The sequence below is a fragment of the Bactrocera oleae genome, chromosome 6, assembly GCF_042242935.1.
Source record: "Bactrocera oleae isolate idBacOlea1 chromosome 6, idBacOlea1, whole genome shotgun sequence".
Lineage (NCBI taxonomy): Eukaryota > Metazoa > Arthropoda > Insecta > Diptera > Tephritidae > Bactrocera > Bactrocera oleae.
This window is the reverse complement of record NC_091540.1, coordinates 32,580,935-32,598,393: the sequence shown is the minus strand read 5'-3', so window position 1 is coordinate 32,598,393 and position 17,459 is coordinate 32,580,935. Positions and strand designations below refer to the sequence as shown.

The 17,459-nt window shown below is 34.2% G+C and overlaps 1 protein-coding gene across 9 annotated transcripts in view; it reads left to right on the top strand.

The window, feature by feature from the left end:
* Plp (Pericentrin-like protein) overlaps positions 1 to 17,459 on the top strand; it is an 86,028-nt gene that overhangs the window by 62,668 nt on the left and 5,901 nt on the right. For 7 of the 9 annotated variants that reach the window (XM_036370843.2, XM_036370842.2, XM_036370844.2 and 4 more), the window contains 6 exons: positions 3,646 to 3,771; positions 4,815 to 6,005; positions 6,327 to 6,494; positions 8,681 to 8,875; positions 8,998 to 9,180; positions 9,920 to 10,261. In XM_036370843.2, coding sequence (XP_036226736.2) covers positions 3,646 to 3,771; positions 4,815 to 6,005; positions 6,327 to 6,494; positions 8,681 to 8,875; positions 8,998 to 9,180; positions 9,920 to 10,261 — 2,205 coding nt within the window. Of the gene's footprint in view, positions 1 to 3,645; positions 3,772 to 4,814; positions 6,006 to 6,326; positions 6,495 to 8,680; positions 8,876 to 8,997; positions 9,181 to 9,919; positions 10,262 to 10,644; positions 10,925 to 17,459 lie in introns of those variants that run through there. The other 2 variants (XM_070111769.1, XM_014238013.3) reach the window with 2 other exon arrangements.

Below are 17,459 nucleotides of genomic sequence, written 5' to 3'. Positions count from 1 at the left end.
TTAATGGCGAAAATATGTGAAATTGGTCCACAAATTACTCAAACTCCCATATACTATATAAATGATTTTTTCCGGCTATGATCCTTGGCACTTGCAAGAGTATAAAATATTCGGTTACACCCGAACTTAGCCCCTCCTTACTTGTTGAATTTAGCAATAATGTACTCAACAATAGTATGTGTTTTTGTTTTTGAAAATATTGCCTATTTCATGAGTACTGTTGTGCTCTTGCCAAAATTTGACTACCAGAGTCTGTAAATCTTGATATGTTTGTTTATTCACCATTTTTTCTTCAAAATCTACAAACGCAACAAAATAAATGTTCTTACCAAATAACACATTTTCACCATACGCATATAAACCAGACAAAATAACGGTACCTACTTGATGACTGCTTTTAAATTGTTGCCAACGTAAAGTACAGTTTTTTATAGTTGGTTGCTCAAAATTGGGATATATTAATTTTTTGCAATCGTTAGCAAAAAAATTAATTTATTGTTTAAATTTTTATAAAAATACCAAAAATTTATAATATTCTTAATTGTCACTCTTGGTTGCAGCTTAAAAACTGAAATAATTAAAGAGAAAACAGTCCCTGACTCTGTACAAGTTTCTTTTTTGGTTCACTGTATATACAAGTACAATACTAATATATGATGGCGTACCGGTTAAATACTATGTCTATAAACTCAAATGCTTTCCATTACCAGCCGGTGGTTGCTTATTTTGATTCAAAATGATATAAATTTATTCCACAGACGCATAAAAATATGCGGTTTTTCTTGAATAATATCAATCGTTCATTTACGAACGTCATCGGAACATAATACACACATTTGCTTTATAAATTTATTTTTTTTAATAGTAGCACTTGCCAAATTTTTTATATATACATTTTTATTTCCCTAGAAATTACATACCATATTCATTTTAACAGATGCCTTAGGTTCGCGAAACAATGGATAGTATGATTAAAAAAAAAACTGTATTTGCTTCTCTATGCGTTAGAGAGTAGCAAATCGGACACATACCAGGAAGTACTGAGCTATTTACATAAAACTAGAAAATCTCAGTTAAAGAAGTTTCCTTACAAGGCCTTACCAAGATAATTCAAACTGTTCTCGCCAAAGCTCCTAGGTTACTCGAGGGCAGTCAGTCTTTGACTATTTCCTATGCTTTATGGCTCATATTTGAAGTTTTTTTTATTTTTATCAAATTTCAATGCAGTGTATTTTGTTAGAAGTAATGTTTACTCCCCTGATACTCGTTAAAATTGAAATGTTCCATGTAAACTTTGCATTAAAACGCATGTAAACAGTGTACCATTCCATCTGTCTGTATGCCAGCTCTAACTAAGCGAACTTTTGGTAAAACTATAACATGAAAGGGGAACTGGAACAATTTCCGAAGGGAAATTTTCGGCACCCTAAATACGAAATACAAGCGTTCTCACACAGGCACAAATGCTGAGTAAAAGTGTAACTTTCATTGTCCTACATACAGGGTGGCGTACGAATCGTGCTTCAACAAACCGTAAAATTTTTTTAATCAAGGCATTACGTTTTTTTTTGTTTGATTGTATAATTATTTATTTTAAAAAACTATGTACCGTAAATGACCTCCATGCTCAGCCATTCATATGCGACACCTAATTAGAAAATTATTCATTTCGGGCTAAAGGGTTGAAGTTTTGTACACCACTAGCTTCATATAACCTCATAAAAAAAGTCTGATGCAGTCAGGTCAGGTGACCATGCGAGCCAGCGGAAAGTGGAGTTCCTTGATATTAATTTGTTTTAAAATTTCCAGTCTGGCTATGTATGCAGTTGCTCCATCTTGCTGGAACCAATTGCTATTGAAAGGAATACGTCTTCGGCGCAGTTCTGGGTAAAAAGTCTCATTTAATATCTTTAAATAACGTTGCCCATTGACAGTTACCCTCGTGGATTATTTCTGGATTTGATTCACTCCATATACGGCAATTTGGCCTGTTCACGTTTCCGTTTAGATCAAAATGGGCCTTATAAGACATAAACAGGCAATGTATCAAGTTATTGTCTTCCTTGGCTATTCCAATCATTTTTTGGCAAAACTCCAAGTGAATGGGTAAATCTAGAGGGCTTGTTATTTGAACTTTGTACGGAAGCAGGTTTAAGTCATCATGAATTATCCGTTGTAATGACCGTCTGCTAACTCCAAGTTGTATCGATAAGTTGCGATTCGAAACTCTTTGATTTGCCTGAATTGACGATGCAACGCGATTGTTTCTTAAATACGAATATACGGATCTCGATGGTGCGGTCTTCTTTCGATACTTCCAGATTCGGCAAACATGTTTACCAACCTCATAATCGTCCATCTACTCGGGGGAGTCAAAATTCCGTCTGAATTTCCTTTGGACGGAAATGACGGACTGCAAAGCAGGACACCGCTTTCTTTTCGGTATTCCAAGCATTATTTTTAAAAAAAATTAAACAATAACCTGCCAAATATAAAAAAGTAAGTGGATTACTTACACAGAAAAACAGTTATTACGGTTTGTTTTTGTAACACGATTCGTGCGGCACCCTGTACAAACCACAATTCACTATTGAACCCCGCCGCCACTTTTGATGAATGAAAGCATTAGGGAACGAAAATTATTTTTTTTTTTAATTTTTTATGTGCGCCGAGGTCATCAATTCGTTTTACTTACAATGTAAACAGTGTGCCACATGTATGATATGTGGCACATGTTGAGATATTTATAATTATATTTATTTATGTATAGCTTTATGTTGGCAGTTGAAGTTTTCTCCTGTTAGAGATCATGGTTCATAAAGCTTCAAAAATATTTCTTTATTGAAAGTGCTTTAACCCTTTTAGTGCCGGGCGAAATAAAAATGCATATGCGATAAAAAACCGGCCGAATTTCACAGTTTTACAAGGGTTCGGAAAATGCTTGTAAAAACGAAACGAGAAACAATATTTACATGAATTTTTTTTCGAATTCATTTGAAAATTATATAAAAAACAAAGGTATAAACGTTTGTAAATGAAATGAATTTGAGATACCTTGTAAAAAACGTATTTGCACATACAAACAGTCATCTTTTCTTCATAATTGTATATGGGTCAATTATTATAAAGTATATACTTTCTATATTCAATATATATTGTGTAACAAGATAAACAATGTTACATAACAAAAACAAAACATAACTTGAAGGTACGGTGTTTATGTTAGATTTCGGTACCTCCAAGCGATAGGAAAAACGTCGTCAAGATCGAGTTCAATCAAAAAATAATTTTTTTAAAATTATCTTATAATGAAATTAGATCATTTATAACGCATTACAAATTTATTTTGAGATAGAGTTCTCCGGCAATGCGAGTAGTAAACCGCTACAAGGCGCGAGCCGATATATCGGCTCTGCCACTTCTCGCCAGTGCAACAAAAGCCGATATATCAGCCTCCGGTACTCAAAGGGTTGAATTTCAATCAGTGTTTATCTTTTCTTCGAGTTTACTCCTTTATGTGAACGATCCGCAAAATATTCCTCAAAAGCATTCCATTACTTGTCTATTGCCATACAATTACTCTTTATAATTATGCATTAAATGCATTTAAAAATATTATTTTAAAATTTTGTGTTTTTCTTGCAGACTTTATTGTCGGAAACAACAACGGACGATCAGCATTGGCCGCCGGAACTGATTTTATTGCGTGAAAAATTCACAGCTAAGAGTCAATTAAAAATCGCACAACTGCAAATTAAACATGAAGAGGAGGTAAGCGTTTTTAATATGCGGGTATTTATGTATAATGTGTATATAAATATTTTAGTTTATTACGTCTTTGTTTGTATTTATATTTAAAAATAGATATCCGCATAACAAAAAATGTTAAGTTCGGTTGTACCTAAGCTATAATAATACTCTTATTTATGTATATATTTTATAGGGTCTCCGACGTTTCCTTCTGGGTGTTGACTTAATATAAACCATTCATGGTCGATGTATCCAACGCATTGGTTTGATATCTTTGGAGTACCTCCTATCCCAGTCAACTTCATTTTAAGAATATAAATGATAATTTGGTAGATTTTTTAAGTTTTTGGAATTAAGCAAATTACTTACGAATTGCTGCTTCTCCTTTTTTCAATCCCACGGATTTTTGTAATCACAAATAGTGTTTCATTACATAATAACACATAAAATTCCTTTTTATAGATTTTCAAAATACCAAAACTTGGTCAAATGTTATATATCACTTTCCAATTGTGCAACAGCTGTGAAATTTAAGCACATGTTTTTTGAAGGTTAGGTCTATTTACAAAACATGTGTATATTTCTAGTGGCGTCCCCTCATAAAAACTATAACAAATTTTCAACCTGCCTGGTATTTATTTAAAATAGTGCTATGATCTTGTGCACTTGGTCGATCAACTACTTGCTAATTCTGGAGTATAAGGTTTTGCGTTATAGGAATTTTAGTCGACAACATCCTTAATGCTCTTTAACCCACCGTTAGAACCTGGTAAGATTACCCCGGAACATATGTTGAGAAGTATATCTTCATAATTTCAAGTTTTGTGTCCCACTGGCCTACCAAGTTAGTAACACAAAAGAGGGCACTCCGTTTCCATGACAAAAATAAAACTTCGAATTATATTCTTATAGCAGGTTATATTCTTTCAATTAGATAACCGTGAAAATTTGAACTGGTGGCAGCACCAATTAGAGTAGAACTATTGAATTTACTTAACTTTCACTTTTTTCCTAGTTTCACAGAATATGTTAAACTTAAAATATATATTTTTGCAATTTCACAGATGTCACGCCTAAAAATGGAATATGAAAAGCAGCTGAATCGTAAGAATAAACGAAATTCTACGTTCGATTCAGCTCGCAACCTTGAACAGATAATTAGTGATCGTGACAATTTGCGAGAGCTGTGCAAAACTTTCCGCAGTGTCCTAGCTGAACTCGCCAAATGCGTCGTAAATTGCGAGGAAGACATAAATAGCACTCTCTTGCAAGAGGTACAGCGCCTAATGGGCGCACATAATCGCACCTTAGACGAGCAAACGCCAGAGGTGGATATGAATATTTCATTCTTGAATGCATCACTTTCTTCTAACAAGCAGTCCCGTTGCATACTAGACGTACACAATTTATTGGATTTGGTGGAAGATCCTAGTCTCGTGGAATTCGTTAGCAACAAAAGCGGAGATGAAGATTTTGATTTGCGTGAATGCTTGGAACGGTTAAACACCGAAGCACTGTATTTGCTGCATATTTCTGAAGAACTAAGCAAGCGCCAAAGGCGACGCCTATCTAGCTTATCAAGTGGTCTGGAGAAAATTGATAGTTGCTGCGAAGGCGATAGTGATGGTGAAAAATCTCCATCCATTGGCCAACAGATACGTCGTTTTATGCGCACTTCATCGTTTAATGAGCAAAACTTGCCAACCTATAAGGAGCACATAAAACATCAGCAAGGACAATTGCTCAATTCGCTGCCGCCCGATTTGAATCGACTACGCACCGAACACTATATTAATAATAATGATGAGCTCTTCTCTACGCCTGGCGGCAATGCATCGGAGCTGAATTTTCAAGTACACGAATTGAAAAATCGTCTAGTCAAATCGGAGACCGACCGTGTCAAGCTGCAGGAAGAGTTGGAGCACACAATCCAACGGAATGCAGAACTGGGACAGGAACTGCAGGCGTTACGTGATCAATTGTCACAACTAAACTCGCTTAACAACACCGATTATGCAGAGGGCTATGGGCATGGGTCGCTGAGGAGCCCGCCACGTGCCGTCGGTTCAGACCGTTCATCGACCAGTTTCACACAATTGCAGGAGAAGGCGCGCAACATACTCTCATCGCCTATGCAACAACAACCCAACAACGATGCCACCGTTGTGTTGCTGCAAATGATCGAAGACTTTTGCCGCGAAGGCGAAAAGGTGATGGAATGCGGAAAGAAGGATCGCGACGATCTGCAGTCACAGGTGGGTGAAGTAGCTTTTTAGAAATTGTGAAATGTAAATATGACCTATGGAAATGATGGAGTCGAATATATGAGATGTATGTAAGTATATATTTCAGATGTAATACAAGCAAATTACATTATAATTATACCGAATTTTCATAATTAGGCCTATGGGTTAATAATTCTTTCACAATTTATTAGAAAAAATAATTGTACAATACATCCGAATTACTTTTTATTAAATATATAAGAACTTATTTTAGTTTAATATAATAAGAGAAATTTGTCTTATAATAAATAATTAAAATAATTGTTTGGCAACACAATGGAAACTATGCAGATTGACGCGGCGGATAAACAACTGAAAGCAACTCGTCATTTCCTCGAAGACCAGGCTGCCGAGAGGGAACAAGAACGCGATGAGTTTCAACGCGAAATTGAGAATCTAAAGGCGCAGCTACGCGATAAAGAAAAGGAGCGTAATGTTTTTGAAAATGCGTCCAAGGAGGTGAGTGGCACATGCACACATTCTACTGTCTGACGTTATTTTCATTGGATTTATTGATTTGGTGTTTGCTTCATTTGTTCATTGCAATCTCTCTATGTTGCTGGTGTTGATGCAATTCTGTATTTTAAGTTGTTGTGTATTAGTTTTGTGCAAGGAAGTGTGTTTTAAATATTCTCATTTCATTTTCTCACACTTTTTTGAAATTTAAGCTAACAATTGATTTTGATTTTCTATTTCTAGTACTATGAATGGGATTATGAATTTATTTTCTGAACAGAAATGTTAAGAATAATGCAATTAATTTTACAGACTACCATAATTCGAAATAACAAATTGTTTAACATAATTTTTTTTTTAGTATTTTCTAACCATTACTTGTTTTACTAACCAATTATTATTTTGCTTAATATGTTTATAAACAAGTTGATTTCAATAATAAAATAAAGCTTGCATGTTTTTTCTAACCAAGAAAATGTTAAATATTATCTATAAATTAAATTACTATTATTATGTATTAAAGAACTATTAGGTTTTATCAAGACGAATCAGATCAGTGTATGGTAGTTGGGTGTTGGTGAATGGTATTTATTTCGATAGCAGAAAAAATACAGTTTACTGTTAGTGACTGTCATCAATTCACCAAAATTTGGGAAGCGGCTAATGGATCAAACTACTGGCATAATTCATATTAGCTGTCTTCGATTCGCTAAGCGTTACTCTCCAGCCAATCAAACTATACTAGATTCTCAAACAAATGGTCAGCACTTTTGGTGCAACTCTGCGCTAACATGTCTTCTGATGCATGCACAATAGTGTTATGATTGTTTCTTAGTGAAGAAATGATTTTGTTCGCGTTAAAAAACGTTGCTGTAAACCTTTGGTTTTCTATAAATTATTTTAATTGATTTTAGGTCTTAAGTTTTAAAAATACAAGAAACAAAAGAAATTTGTATTTTTATTTGGCATTTGAACCAATCACAATAGTAAAAGTGAGCTAAAATATGCAAAACAAAACTTGGCAGCATTAAAGATAGAAGTTATATCACTTTAATGTGGTATTCGCATACTCTCTTGCTTCAATTCAACACGATAACTTTGTTGTTGAATTGAACAAAGAAATGGATAAATCTGTCCTTTTTTGGATAATAAAGCGGAGGTAGAATATCAAAATATGACGCCACTGTAATGAGTAATTGACAAGCTCTCATGAATTGAATTTATCTCAATAACTTTAGGTACGCGCTGACGTATAAAGTTTTTGTTATAGCGAACAGAGAAGGGACTTATATAATCCGTATATTAATGAAACACACTTTTAATGCTAACAAATTTTGCAATTTGGCTCTAACTAAATTATACAGAAATGTCTATAAATCTGTTAACGATTACGAAATTTTATGCGAAATTTCAACAACATTACAAACAATTTTAATACATATTCAGTTTATAAAAGTATAGAAATATTATGTTTTTTTATGTAAATAAAAAATATACTTCAGCCAATTAGCAAAAAATTGGAATTACATACTTATATCAAAAGAGTGTTTTATTTACATTTTACCTCTATGCTATATACAGTACGAATGTAAACATCTAACACCTAATTGTATTTTATGGTACCCTGCCTCTGACGGATACTGTAGTCGTGTGGCGGCTTTTGAAAAAAAGGAAAGTTAGATAACTTTCCGCACTACGACGCGACAGTCCAAGGGCAACATATATGTATATATATTATAAGTATAAGTATAATTGCACATGTATTGTTGTAAACACTTGTGGCGCGAAAAAATATTTAAATATACATGTGTATATATTTACTTGAGTAGAAAATAGAATATTTCATCACTTTCATCACTTACAAAATTAACTAACAGCCGCTATAAATTTTAGATCCCTTTGGAAGAGCTTAGAAGCTCTTTGGCAATTGTTATATACAAAAGATAGCGTTTTTGTAAATTAGCACTGACCTTTCATTGTGGATCTTTTTCTAATTTTAAATTTATACAAATGTATTATTAAAAATATTTTACACTTCCAAATTCTTGGGTGATTTTTTCTTAAAACTGTGAAACTATTTTTTATTAATTTATTAAGTTCGGTTTGATGGAATACTTAAATTGTCTATTATTGTTCAAGAAACTAAATTTTTACTTTTTAATACATCTTTTATACTTTTTATAACACAGGCAGAGCAATTGGAGACTCAAATTCGGGAACTCACACAAAGACTCAACGAGTCTAATGCGAAACGTGACAAATTTGAAGTTGAATTGAAAGCTTCCATTGATAAAATCTTCGTTTTGCGTGAAATTATCACCGAATTGGAAACCCAAGTGGAGACCAAAGCGCTCAATGAGCATGTCTTGAGTGAAAAGAACAAGGTGAGGCAGTGGGATAACTTCACAATTCACTTTTATATATTTAAATAACACCACACGGTTTTAAAATGCTCTTTAAAAACTTTTTTCTTTATCAATTTTACAACTTTTGTGGGCAATTCTAGCAACTGGAGGATTACATAAACACCCAAACGCGTTCAAACGAAACACTTCAGCATGAGGTCCAGAGTTTAAAAGTGGAAATTGGTGCGGGCTACCAGGAGCGTATACGTTTTTTGGAAGAGAAAATGCAAAACATGCGTCCGTCAGCAGAGCAAAGCATGGTGTTGGATCAAGTTGTGGATCAGGTAAATTTGTAATTTATACAAGTATATACTTATTTATTATATATTTATTTGTAATTTTAAATTTTGTTTATCCATTATAAAACTTAAACTATTTTTCAAAAAAGTATAAAAAAATTTTATATTGACATTTTAATAAAAAATGGCTGCTACAAGGCCAATCTGCGGAGTCATCCTTTCAAAATCCCAAACAAAAAACAAAAGCTTACAAGAACTTGATTCCGATTGTTCAATTTGTATGGCAGCTATATGCTATAGTCATCCGATCTATACAAGCTCTTCGGATATTACATTGTTGCATTAGACAATAATCCCTGCCAAATTTAGTGAAGATACCTCGTCAAATAAAAGAGTTTTCTATACAAGTAAATACTTGATTCCAATCGTTCAGTTTGTATGGCAGCTATATGTCATAGTGGTCCGATATCGGTTCGGACAAACCAGTAGTTTCTTAGTTGAAAAGGACAGGTGCAACATTTCAGAATATTACCTTAAAACCTGAGAAACTAGTTCGTGAGGGACTAGACAGACGGACAAACTTTGTGGCAAACTTACCCCTTTTCAGGGTATAAAACAGGGAACATTTTATTGAAATCTCTACCAAATTGAACAATGTTTTTAATTTAATAAATTTTTGTTTGAATCATTCAATTTTATTTTCATTTGATTTATTTTTAATTTAATTCAACTTGCATTGTCTCATCATTTCATTAATAAGTAATTAAAATTGGTACCATTGCAGCTCCGCGACATTGAGAATACTCTCGACCAGAAAACGAAAACGCTCGAATCTGTGCATAATTCAATTTCTTCAAATACAAATAGTGCCACCGAGGATGTGTCTGTGAGTGGCGCAGGTCCGGCCAACTCAGCGCCATTAACAGGTGGTGCACACAATCCAGTAACAATAACGCAAACTCCAGGTTCTCCATTGCATCCGTCGCCACGACAGCATTCGCTTACCATGGAGGGAGTTCAACGCATTGCCGACAAAGTTGCTAAACACACGCGTGTCGAAGAGGCGGCCATCAAACGTATACGTGATCTGGAAATGCAAGTGACGCAGATGCGTGATGCCTGTGTGGTGAGTAACGGAACATTCATATACCAATTTTGGAGTGGGGAAAGCTCGTTTAACGCTGAAAATCGTTTCGATTGTAATTTAAAACGTCCGCTGCGGTTTTGTTATGTTTACATTGGGATTTGCATATGTGTGTGTCGACGCTGCGGAAAGCATTTTATTTCACTGAACAAAAGTGAAAACAACAATATGTTTATTTCTGCGCTTTTGTGAAGAGCGCTAGTGGTGTTTATTCTCTCAATTGCTTAAGCTGCGATCTCAGTGGTCTGTATTTCCATTATTTCGGCAGCGCTGAGCAGACTTGCTTCGAACTTGTAGGAGGGTACATAAGTGCGTTCTCTTTTGGGGTGTATGCAGCGGTATGAACCATTAGTGTCGGCGAACAATTTAGTTTGCGTGCTTTTGTGATGCTGAATAGGCTTCTGTTTTGCACAAATTTCTTGATGTGCCTTGGAAATTGTCATTGAAACACAAATATTCTTTGTGTAGTTCGCGAAAAATTGTGCGGCAATCATTTTTGTTATTTTTTCATCAATTAATATTCGCGCGCTATAAAATGAATTTTTAAAATCTAACACACCGGTTTGATAAGAACTAATAAACTGGCGAGCTATGTTCAATAAGCATACAAAAGGCGTCGTTGCCTTCAAATTGAGTCCGATGAAGGTAAGGTAGCTAAACAACAAAAAAACAATAAAAATAAAAACTAAAACTCAATACTTACTTACAATATGTTTGCATACATACATACCTATTTCTTTAAATGCATTAATATTTGGAACTTTCTGTCTGTTTTGCTTCGAAGTCGATTTCATACAATTTTTGATCATTCATTCTGCACTTTTTACTCTTAATTTTTTTTTATTATAGTAAAAAGTAAATTTTTTTGGATATTTTATATATTTGGTTTTGTTTAACGCATTTAAATACTACTATCGAAAAACACTATGTAACACGTTTCAAAACTTTTCTAAATTATTAAAACATTGACTTCTTATATATTTTTTAAACAAAATATTCGAAATTGATATGTATAAATAAAACACTTATTTATTTATTTTTTTCCATTTTTGCAAAAATTTGTGCGACGCATTTCCGTGTTATTCGAAATTTAATTTTAGAAAAGCGGAGCAAATACATAAAATCTACTTATATCAAGCAAAGTGTATATGTGTGTGAAAGATGCATTTATGAGATAGTAGACTCTTAGATTTAGTCCCAAAATAGAAAATACTATTCCCTCAAAAGACCCACTTACAAAATTTATGATTAAAAAAAAGGGCGGATCTTTTTTTTTTTTTGAAAAATAGATGTGGATAATATTATATATAATATACAAGCCAAAAACGAGTTTTGAAGAGAGCATTTTCAGGCTTGCTTGAAGTCATTATATTAATTTATTTCTTGTGGTCTTGCAAGAACCGATGAATGAAACTCACTGTATAATGGCTGATTCACATACAACTTTGCTCGCTTTGCTTGACAATTCATAGTTTAACAACGAATCGAAGAAAGCAAAGAGTATGTCAGAGTGAACGGTTTGCTCTTCCCGCTTTTCTCTAAAAATAATGCGACAATTGCTTCAAAAAGCGTAAAGTTATGAGAGTTGCCCAATATTTTGCATCTGCTTCTGCGAAGTGAATGAACTGAAATAAAAGCATGCATCGAATTTATCTGTAAAATCAATTGTCTGAAGCAAAACGAAGCAGACAGCATAATATTGTTTACATTAAATTTAAGGTACTTATAACTCCATACATTTATTTATCTATATTTGAGTGCAAGTTTAAAAATTAATGGTATAAAAATTAATAATAAGAGAAAATAAATAAAGTGTTGGTGTTATATGGGAAATAGGCGTGGTTGTAATCCGATTTCGCCCATTTTCACACTATAACATAGAAATATGAGAAGAATGTTATCTGCCGACTTTGGTTGAAATCGGCTAAGCATATCTAAAGATATGGGGTTTCACCAAAAAGTGGGCGGTGCCACGCCCACTGTCTAATTTTTAAGACGGTTCCTATAAAGTCATCTCATACCATCCCAGAGAAAAAATTTAGTGACTCAGACGTGTTTGGTGCTTGATTTATCGCGCTTTCAGTAGTTTTTAATAATATGGGAGTGGGCGGGGTTGTCACCCGATTTTACCCATTTTTACACTGTCGATAAAGGGTACTAAAAACATTTGCTCTCAGTGAATTTTGTTATTATAGCTTTAGTGGTTTAGGAGATATGCACATTAAACCTATTAGGGGCGGGACCACGTCCACTTTAAAAAATAATTTTAACTGCAGATGCCTCTTCCTAATTTGATCCTGTATACCATATAACAGTCTTTTATCTAATTGTGGAGCTCAGTTATGACAATTTTTTTCTTTTTGATTATCATTCGATCAATGGTCCGATTACGCCCATCTGCAATACCAACCGTCTTACGGTACCACGAAACATGTGTACCAAGTTTCATAAAGATATCTCAATTTTTACTAAAGTTACAGCTTGCATAGACGGATTGGACGGACGGACGAACGGACGGACAGATAGTCACCCGGATTTCAACTCGTCTCTTCATCCTGATCATTTATATTATATATATATAACCCTATACCTAACTCGATTAGTTTTAGGTGATACAAACAACCGTTAGGTGAACAAAACTATTATATTCTGTAGCAACAGGTTGCTAGAGTATAATAAAATTTTTTACCAAAGTCTTAAAAATTATAAGATAACTAAAAATAGTACAAAAACATCCCATATTTTCAAATATACCTTTCGAAAATGAGACACTTCAGAAACATTTCTACTGCGTGGTCTTCGGTTCCGAGGGCATGCTGAAGATTTGTTTAAAATTAACAACAAAAAGTTCAGTGAACTGCTGTCAATTACAGCAATTAGATGCAACATATGCCTTCTTCTTGGTGTAGGTAGTGAGAAAATAAGGTCAGCCTCTAATACTTTTGTTTACGTTTGTAACTCGCATTTCCAGCCATGTGATGCAACCACGCAGAAGAAGGAAGTGGGCTTCTGACTAGACGTGCGGTAAACGTCAGACACGGTGCAAAGGGTTGACTGCTTGTTTACATTCTCTGCGCGTTCAATTCATTTTCTGCGGTTGCTGATTTATTGTTACCGCGTGCATTTGGTGCGAGTCTTTCTTCTGCATTTCATTTGTCATTTGCTTGACATCACTTATCACTGTATCATAAAAGCCAAGGAACCAAAGCGCTTGGTACCTATGCTTAATGCTAGCATTGTTTGTTCCCTATAGCTTGGTAATTTTCAATTTCATCAACAGATTTGTGGCATTACATGTAAATTGAATGATTGCAGGTCATGTATGTTGATCAATTTGTTATTGCGGTTATTCTCTTAATCCCAATTGAGATTGTTTCCAATATCTTGGCGCATCCACCCCAATTCACACGTAGCCATTCGAATGTTTATACATAGGCACTTACATACAAAATTACCGTTATACACATGTACATACATATGTGCATATATTGGTGCAGAGTGCAGATTCATGTGCTTGCACTGCTGGGGCATCACTTGGATAAATTGATATACGAATATTGCTACGTTGTATGTACAAGTACATAGGCAAGCACATAATTAGTGGGCTTTTACACACAGACTCTTTTGACCCTCGTTTTCGGCAAATTCTCTTTTGGTGTCGCTCTGTGCATTCACACGAGCAAAAAGAGTCCAGCAACTTAAATCGAGTTTTTCTGTCATTCCTTTTCATAAAATCTTCGAAAATATTTGTGCGGTTCGACTGCGCAACACTTAGAGCGTGCTGCATATTTCATTTGTATGTTGGGATGATGGTCTCACATTTTGCTTGCAATCATGTGGTAGAACAATATGCATAATACCTACCCGCTTAATAGTTTCAAAGAAATACTTAAGACGGAAATTCCCTAATCCACCACAATGTATTGAATATCCGCTACTAATATTTTCAAGGCCAAATTTATAACAGGAATTTCCTAATCTTTAAGTATTAAAAATTCATAATTTCTTTACTCCATAATCTATATCTTAATTTTCTCCTTATTTACAATTTTTCAAAATTTTTCTATTATTCTATGCATACATATTTGCATATTACATACAAAAAATAGATAACAGAATTCAAATTTGTGAACGAATTCATTTGAAACCGAGCGCTCTTGCAACCGTTCAAAGAATTTGAAAGTGAAAAGGAATGCTGAAAAGGGTAGCAGCGAGCTGTTTCGAACAGGAACACAAAGCGTGCCACCCGAACACGAGTGGCACGGTCCCTTCGTCTTTCCTAGTCGTCCCCTCGTCCACAATAAACCGGTTTGGGTTACAAAAGAGTCTGTGTGTAAAAGCCCACTTAGTGTTCAGTTATTGTCACAGCACACACACACCTACACTCAGCCACCGCATCTCTTTAATGGCCTCAACGACCTAAATCAACGTTCTGGCACCGTGCTTGGTTTCATTATGAGCTATGCATGTGATGTGTCAACAATGGCTTCATGCTTTATGTGTACTTGTACATTTGGCGATGTGCCACTTCCTTGAAACATTGTTTTTTGTATCCAGTACTTTTACACTTAAAACATTGTTTAAACCAGCATCCCGTGTAAATAATATCTACTTCTGTACACATACATAATTTTTTGGATGTAACAATAAAAAAATGTTAGAAATACATATTTGCAAATTATACAGCATTTTTCAATATTTGTAATACTTAATTCTTTATAAACCAAAGTCCGATTATAACCGCATCCACTACACACATAAGTTCAAAAACACTTTAAAAGTGACTTAAAAAGCCACCCAATTATTACATATAATATCATTAAATGTTCCTCTGTATGTTTATATTAAACACATAAACGAGTACACAAAAAAAGTCTGTAATCAAACTATTTTGACTTAACCTCTAAAAACGCCTTGAAATTTTAAATTAGCTATTGTTATCTATATATAGTGTATGCAGGTAAGGAAGAGCTAAGTTCGGGGCTAACCGAACATTTCATATTCTTTCAACTTGCAAGCATTAAAGCCAGGGAAACCCTTCAGGTGTTGACAAAACTTTATTTTAAACAAGGGAGAGTAATTTTAGTAATTAGAAAAATATTCTTTTTAATTTTATTAACATTTCTTACATATTGATCGATAGACTCCGTATAAAGTTAACCGGAAGTTCGTAAATATTTATGTTAAGTACTGGAATTCAACCCATTTTCGATATACAGACAATCCATATATATCTCACACATTGACCGATATTTTCGATTAAACAGTCAGCCATAGGATCTGGGGTCAGCATATCTGGGGGCTTGAATATTTATGGTCCGATTTTGACAGTTTTTACACCTGAAAGGGTATAACTTAAAGGCACTATTCGTGCAACGTGTTATCACGATACATTTATTGGTGTTTGATTTGCATACTGGAAGTGAAAGAAGCAGATGGAATTTAAAGCTGTGTTATATGGGAAGTATGCGTGGTTGCAGTTCGATTTCGCACTGCAATATGGGATTGTCAAAATAACCCGTTATATCAAATTTGGTTGAAATTGCCCAGTAGGTCCGGAGATATGTTATTTCACCTAAATGTGAGCGGTCTACGCCCATCGTCCAATTTTGACACCTGGTCCTATAAAGCTCTCTTGTGGCATCCTGGATGTAAAATTTAATATCTCTGACTCATTTATTTATCGCACTTTTAGTAGTTTTTAATAAAATCCTTATACTTGTATGATTTTGATTAATGTCGTTTTGTGAGCGTAGCAGTGGTCCCATTACGCCCATCTCCAAACTCGTCCTAACTTTTTTTTGAAAAGGATCACGTGTAGTTTATCTATCTCTATTAGTTTAAAGTGATACAAACAACCGTTAGGTGAATAAAACTATTGTGTTCAGCATAAGTAAAAAATATATATTTCTAAACATAGGCATGTGTTCATTATTCAACAAAATATATATATTTATATGGTATTCGGTTGTGCCTTGCTGGTCATTTCTCGCTCTACTTTCGCCGATGGGATAAATGTATGTTTGTAGCTATAATTCTTATGACGAAGTGTTGAAGAGCTTCGATTGGCCATAAGCATGCACGTACAATACAAAATGCACCATCAGCAGAAACATTTTCCGAAAAATTGCTAGATATTGAAAACAGAAGAAAACATCTGTACTCAATTAGTTAATTATCAGTATCTTCCCGGACATATAAGATATTATTTGGATCATAACTGGCTCAATAATCGGGATAGTTGGCGAAAAATGGAGCTGTTGACGAAATCAATTTTCAATTTTCAGGATACAATTATTGCGACGCAATTTAATGCACACATTTAAAGGCAACCGAAATTGTTGTTAATGAAAATGAAAGTATAAATTTACAAATATCCAAATATACCCGGACTGCAACATAATAATCTTCGGTTGAATATTTGCTCACCTGTCTATGCCAGCTCAAATACAGGAGGACTGATCCGAGTTTGCCCTTTCCATTGGTTCTAATTCAACGGATTGTTAAATGTTATTATTGCTTCCTCAGCTCTACATTCCGAATTGTCACCATTTGTTACATTATGTTTAAAGGTCTTCGCCAACACGTGATTAAAACCCCTTTCCAGTATTATTATCTCAATGTTTTTCTTTTTGATATTCCATATCTGTGTTTTATATTTTAATGGTATTATTCTCTTTATATGCTCAATCCTAAAACATATTGTTTACAAGTACTGTAGTTCAAAAGATTCTCATTCAAGTAGCTGAGAAGGTAGTATGATAGAAACAATGTTTTTAAGGTCGGTCAACAACAAATATTCCTGTTCATATTTAAAATTTTAATTATTTTCTAATTTTCCACTGTCTCAGTTCTAAATACGCAAATGCGCCGCTACAAGTGTTGTTTATTGAACTTGTATATTATGATGACGATATGCAGTTATTTAAAAATCTTCCATTAACCACTCAATCCTGTCAACTTAGTGTATTAATTTTCTGCGCCTTTGTGCATTGAATCAATTAAGATGCAAATGTAAATGCTTGCAATGAAACGACATTGTACTATTATTTGTTCTAAAGTGGATTTCAGGCACTCAGCACATCAGCAGGCAATGAACTGTGTAAAGTGATTACCAGTTGCAATAACATTTTTACTCTTTGTCAAATACTGCTATTATTATTAAATAAAGGAAACTTTA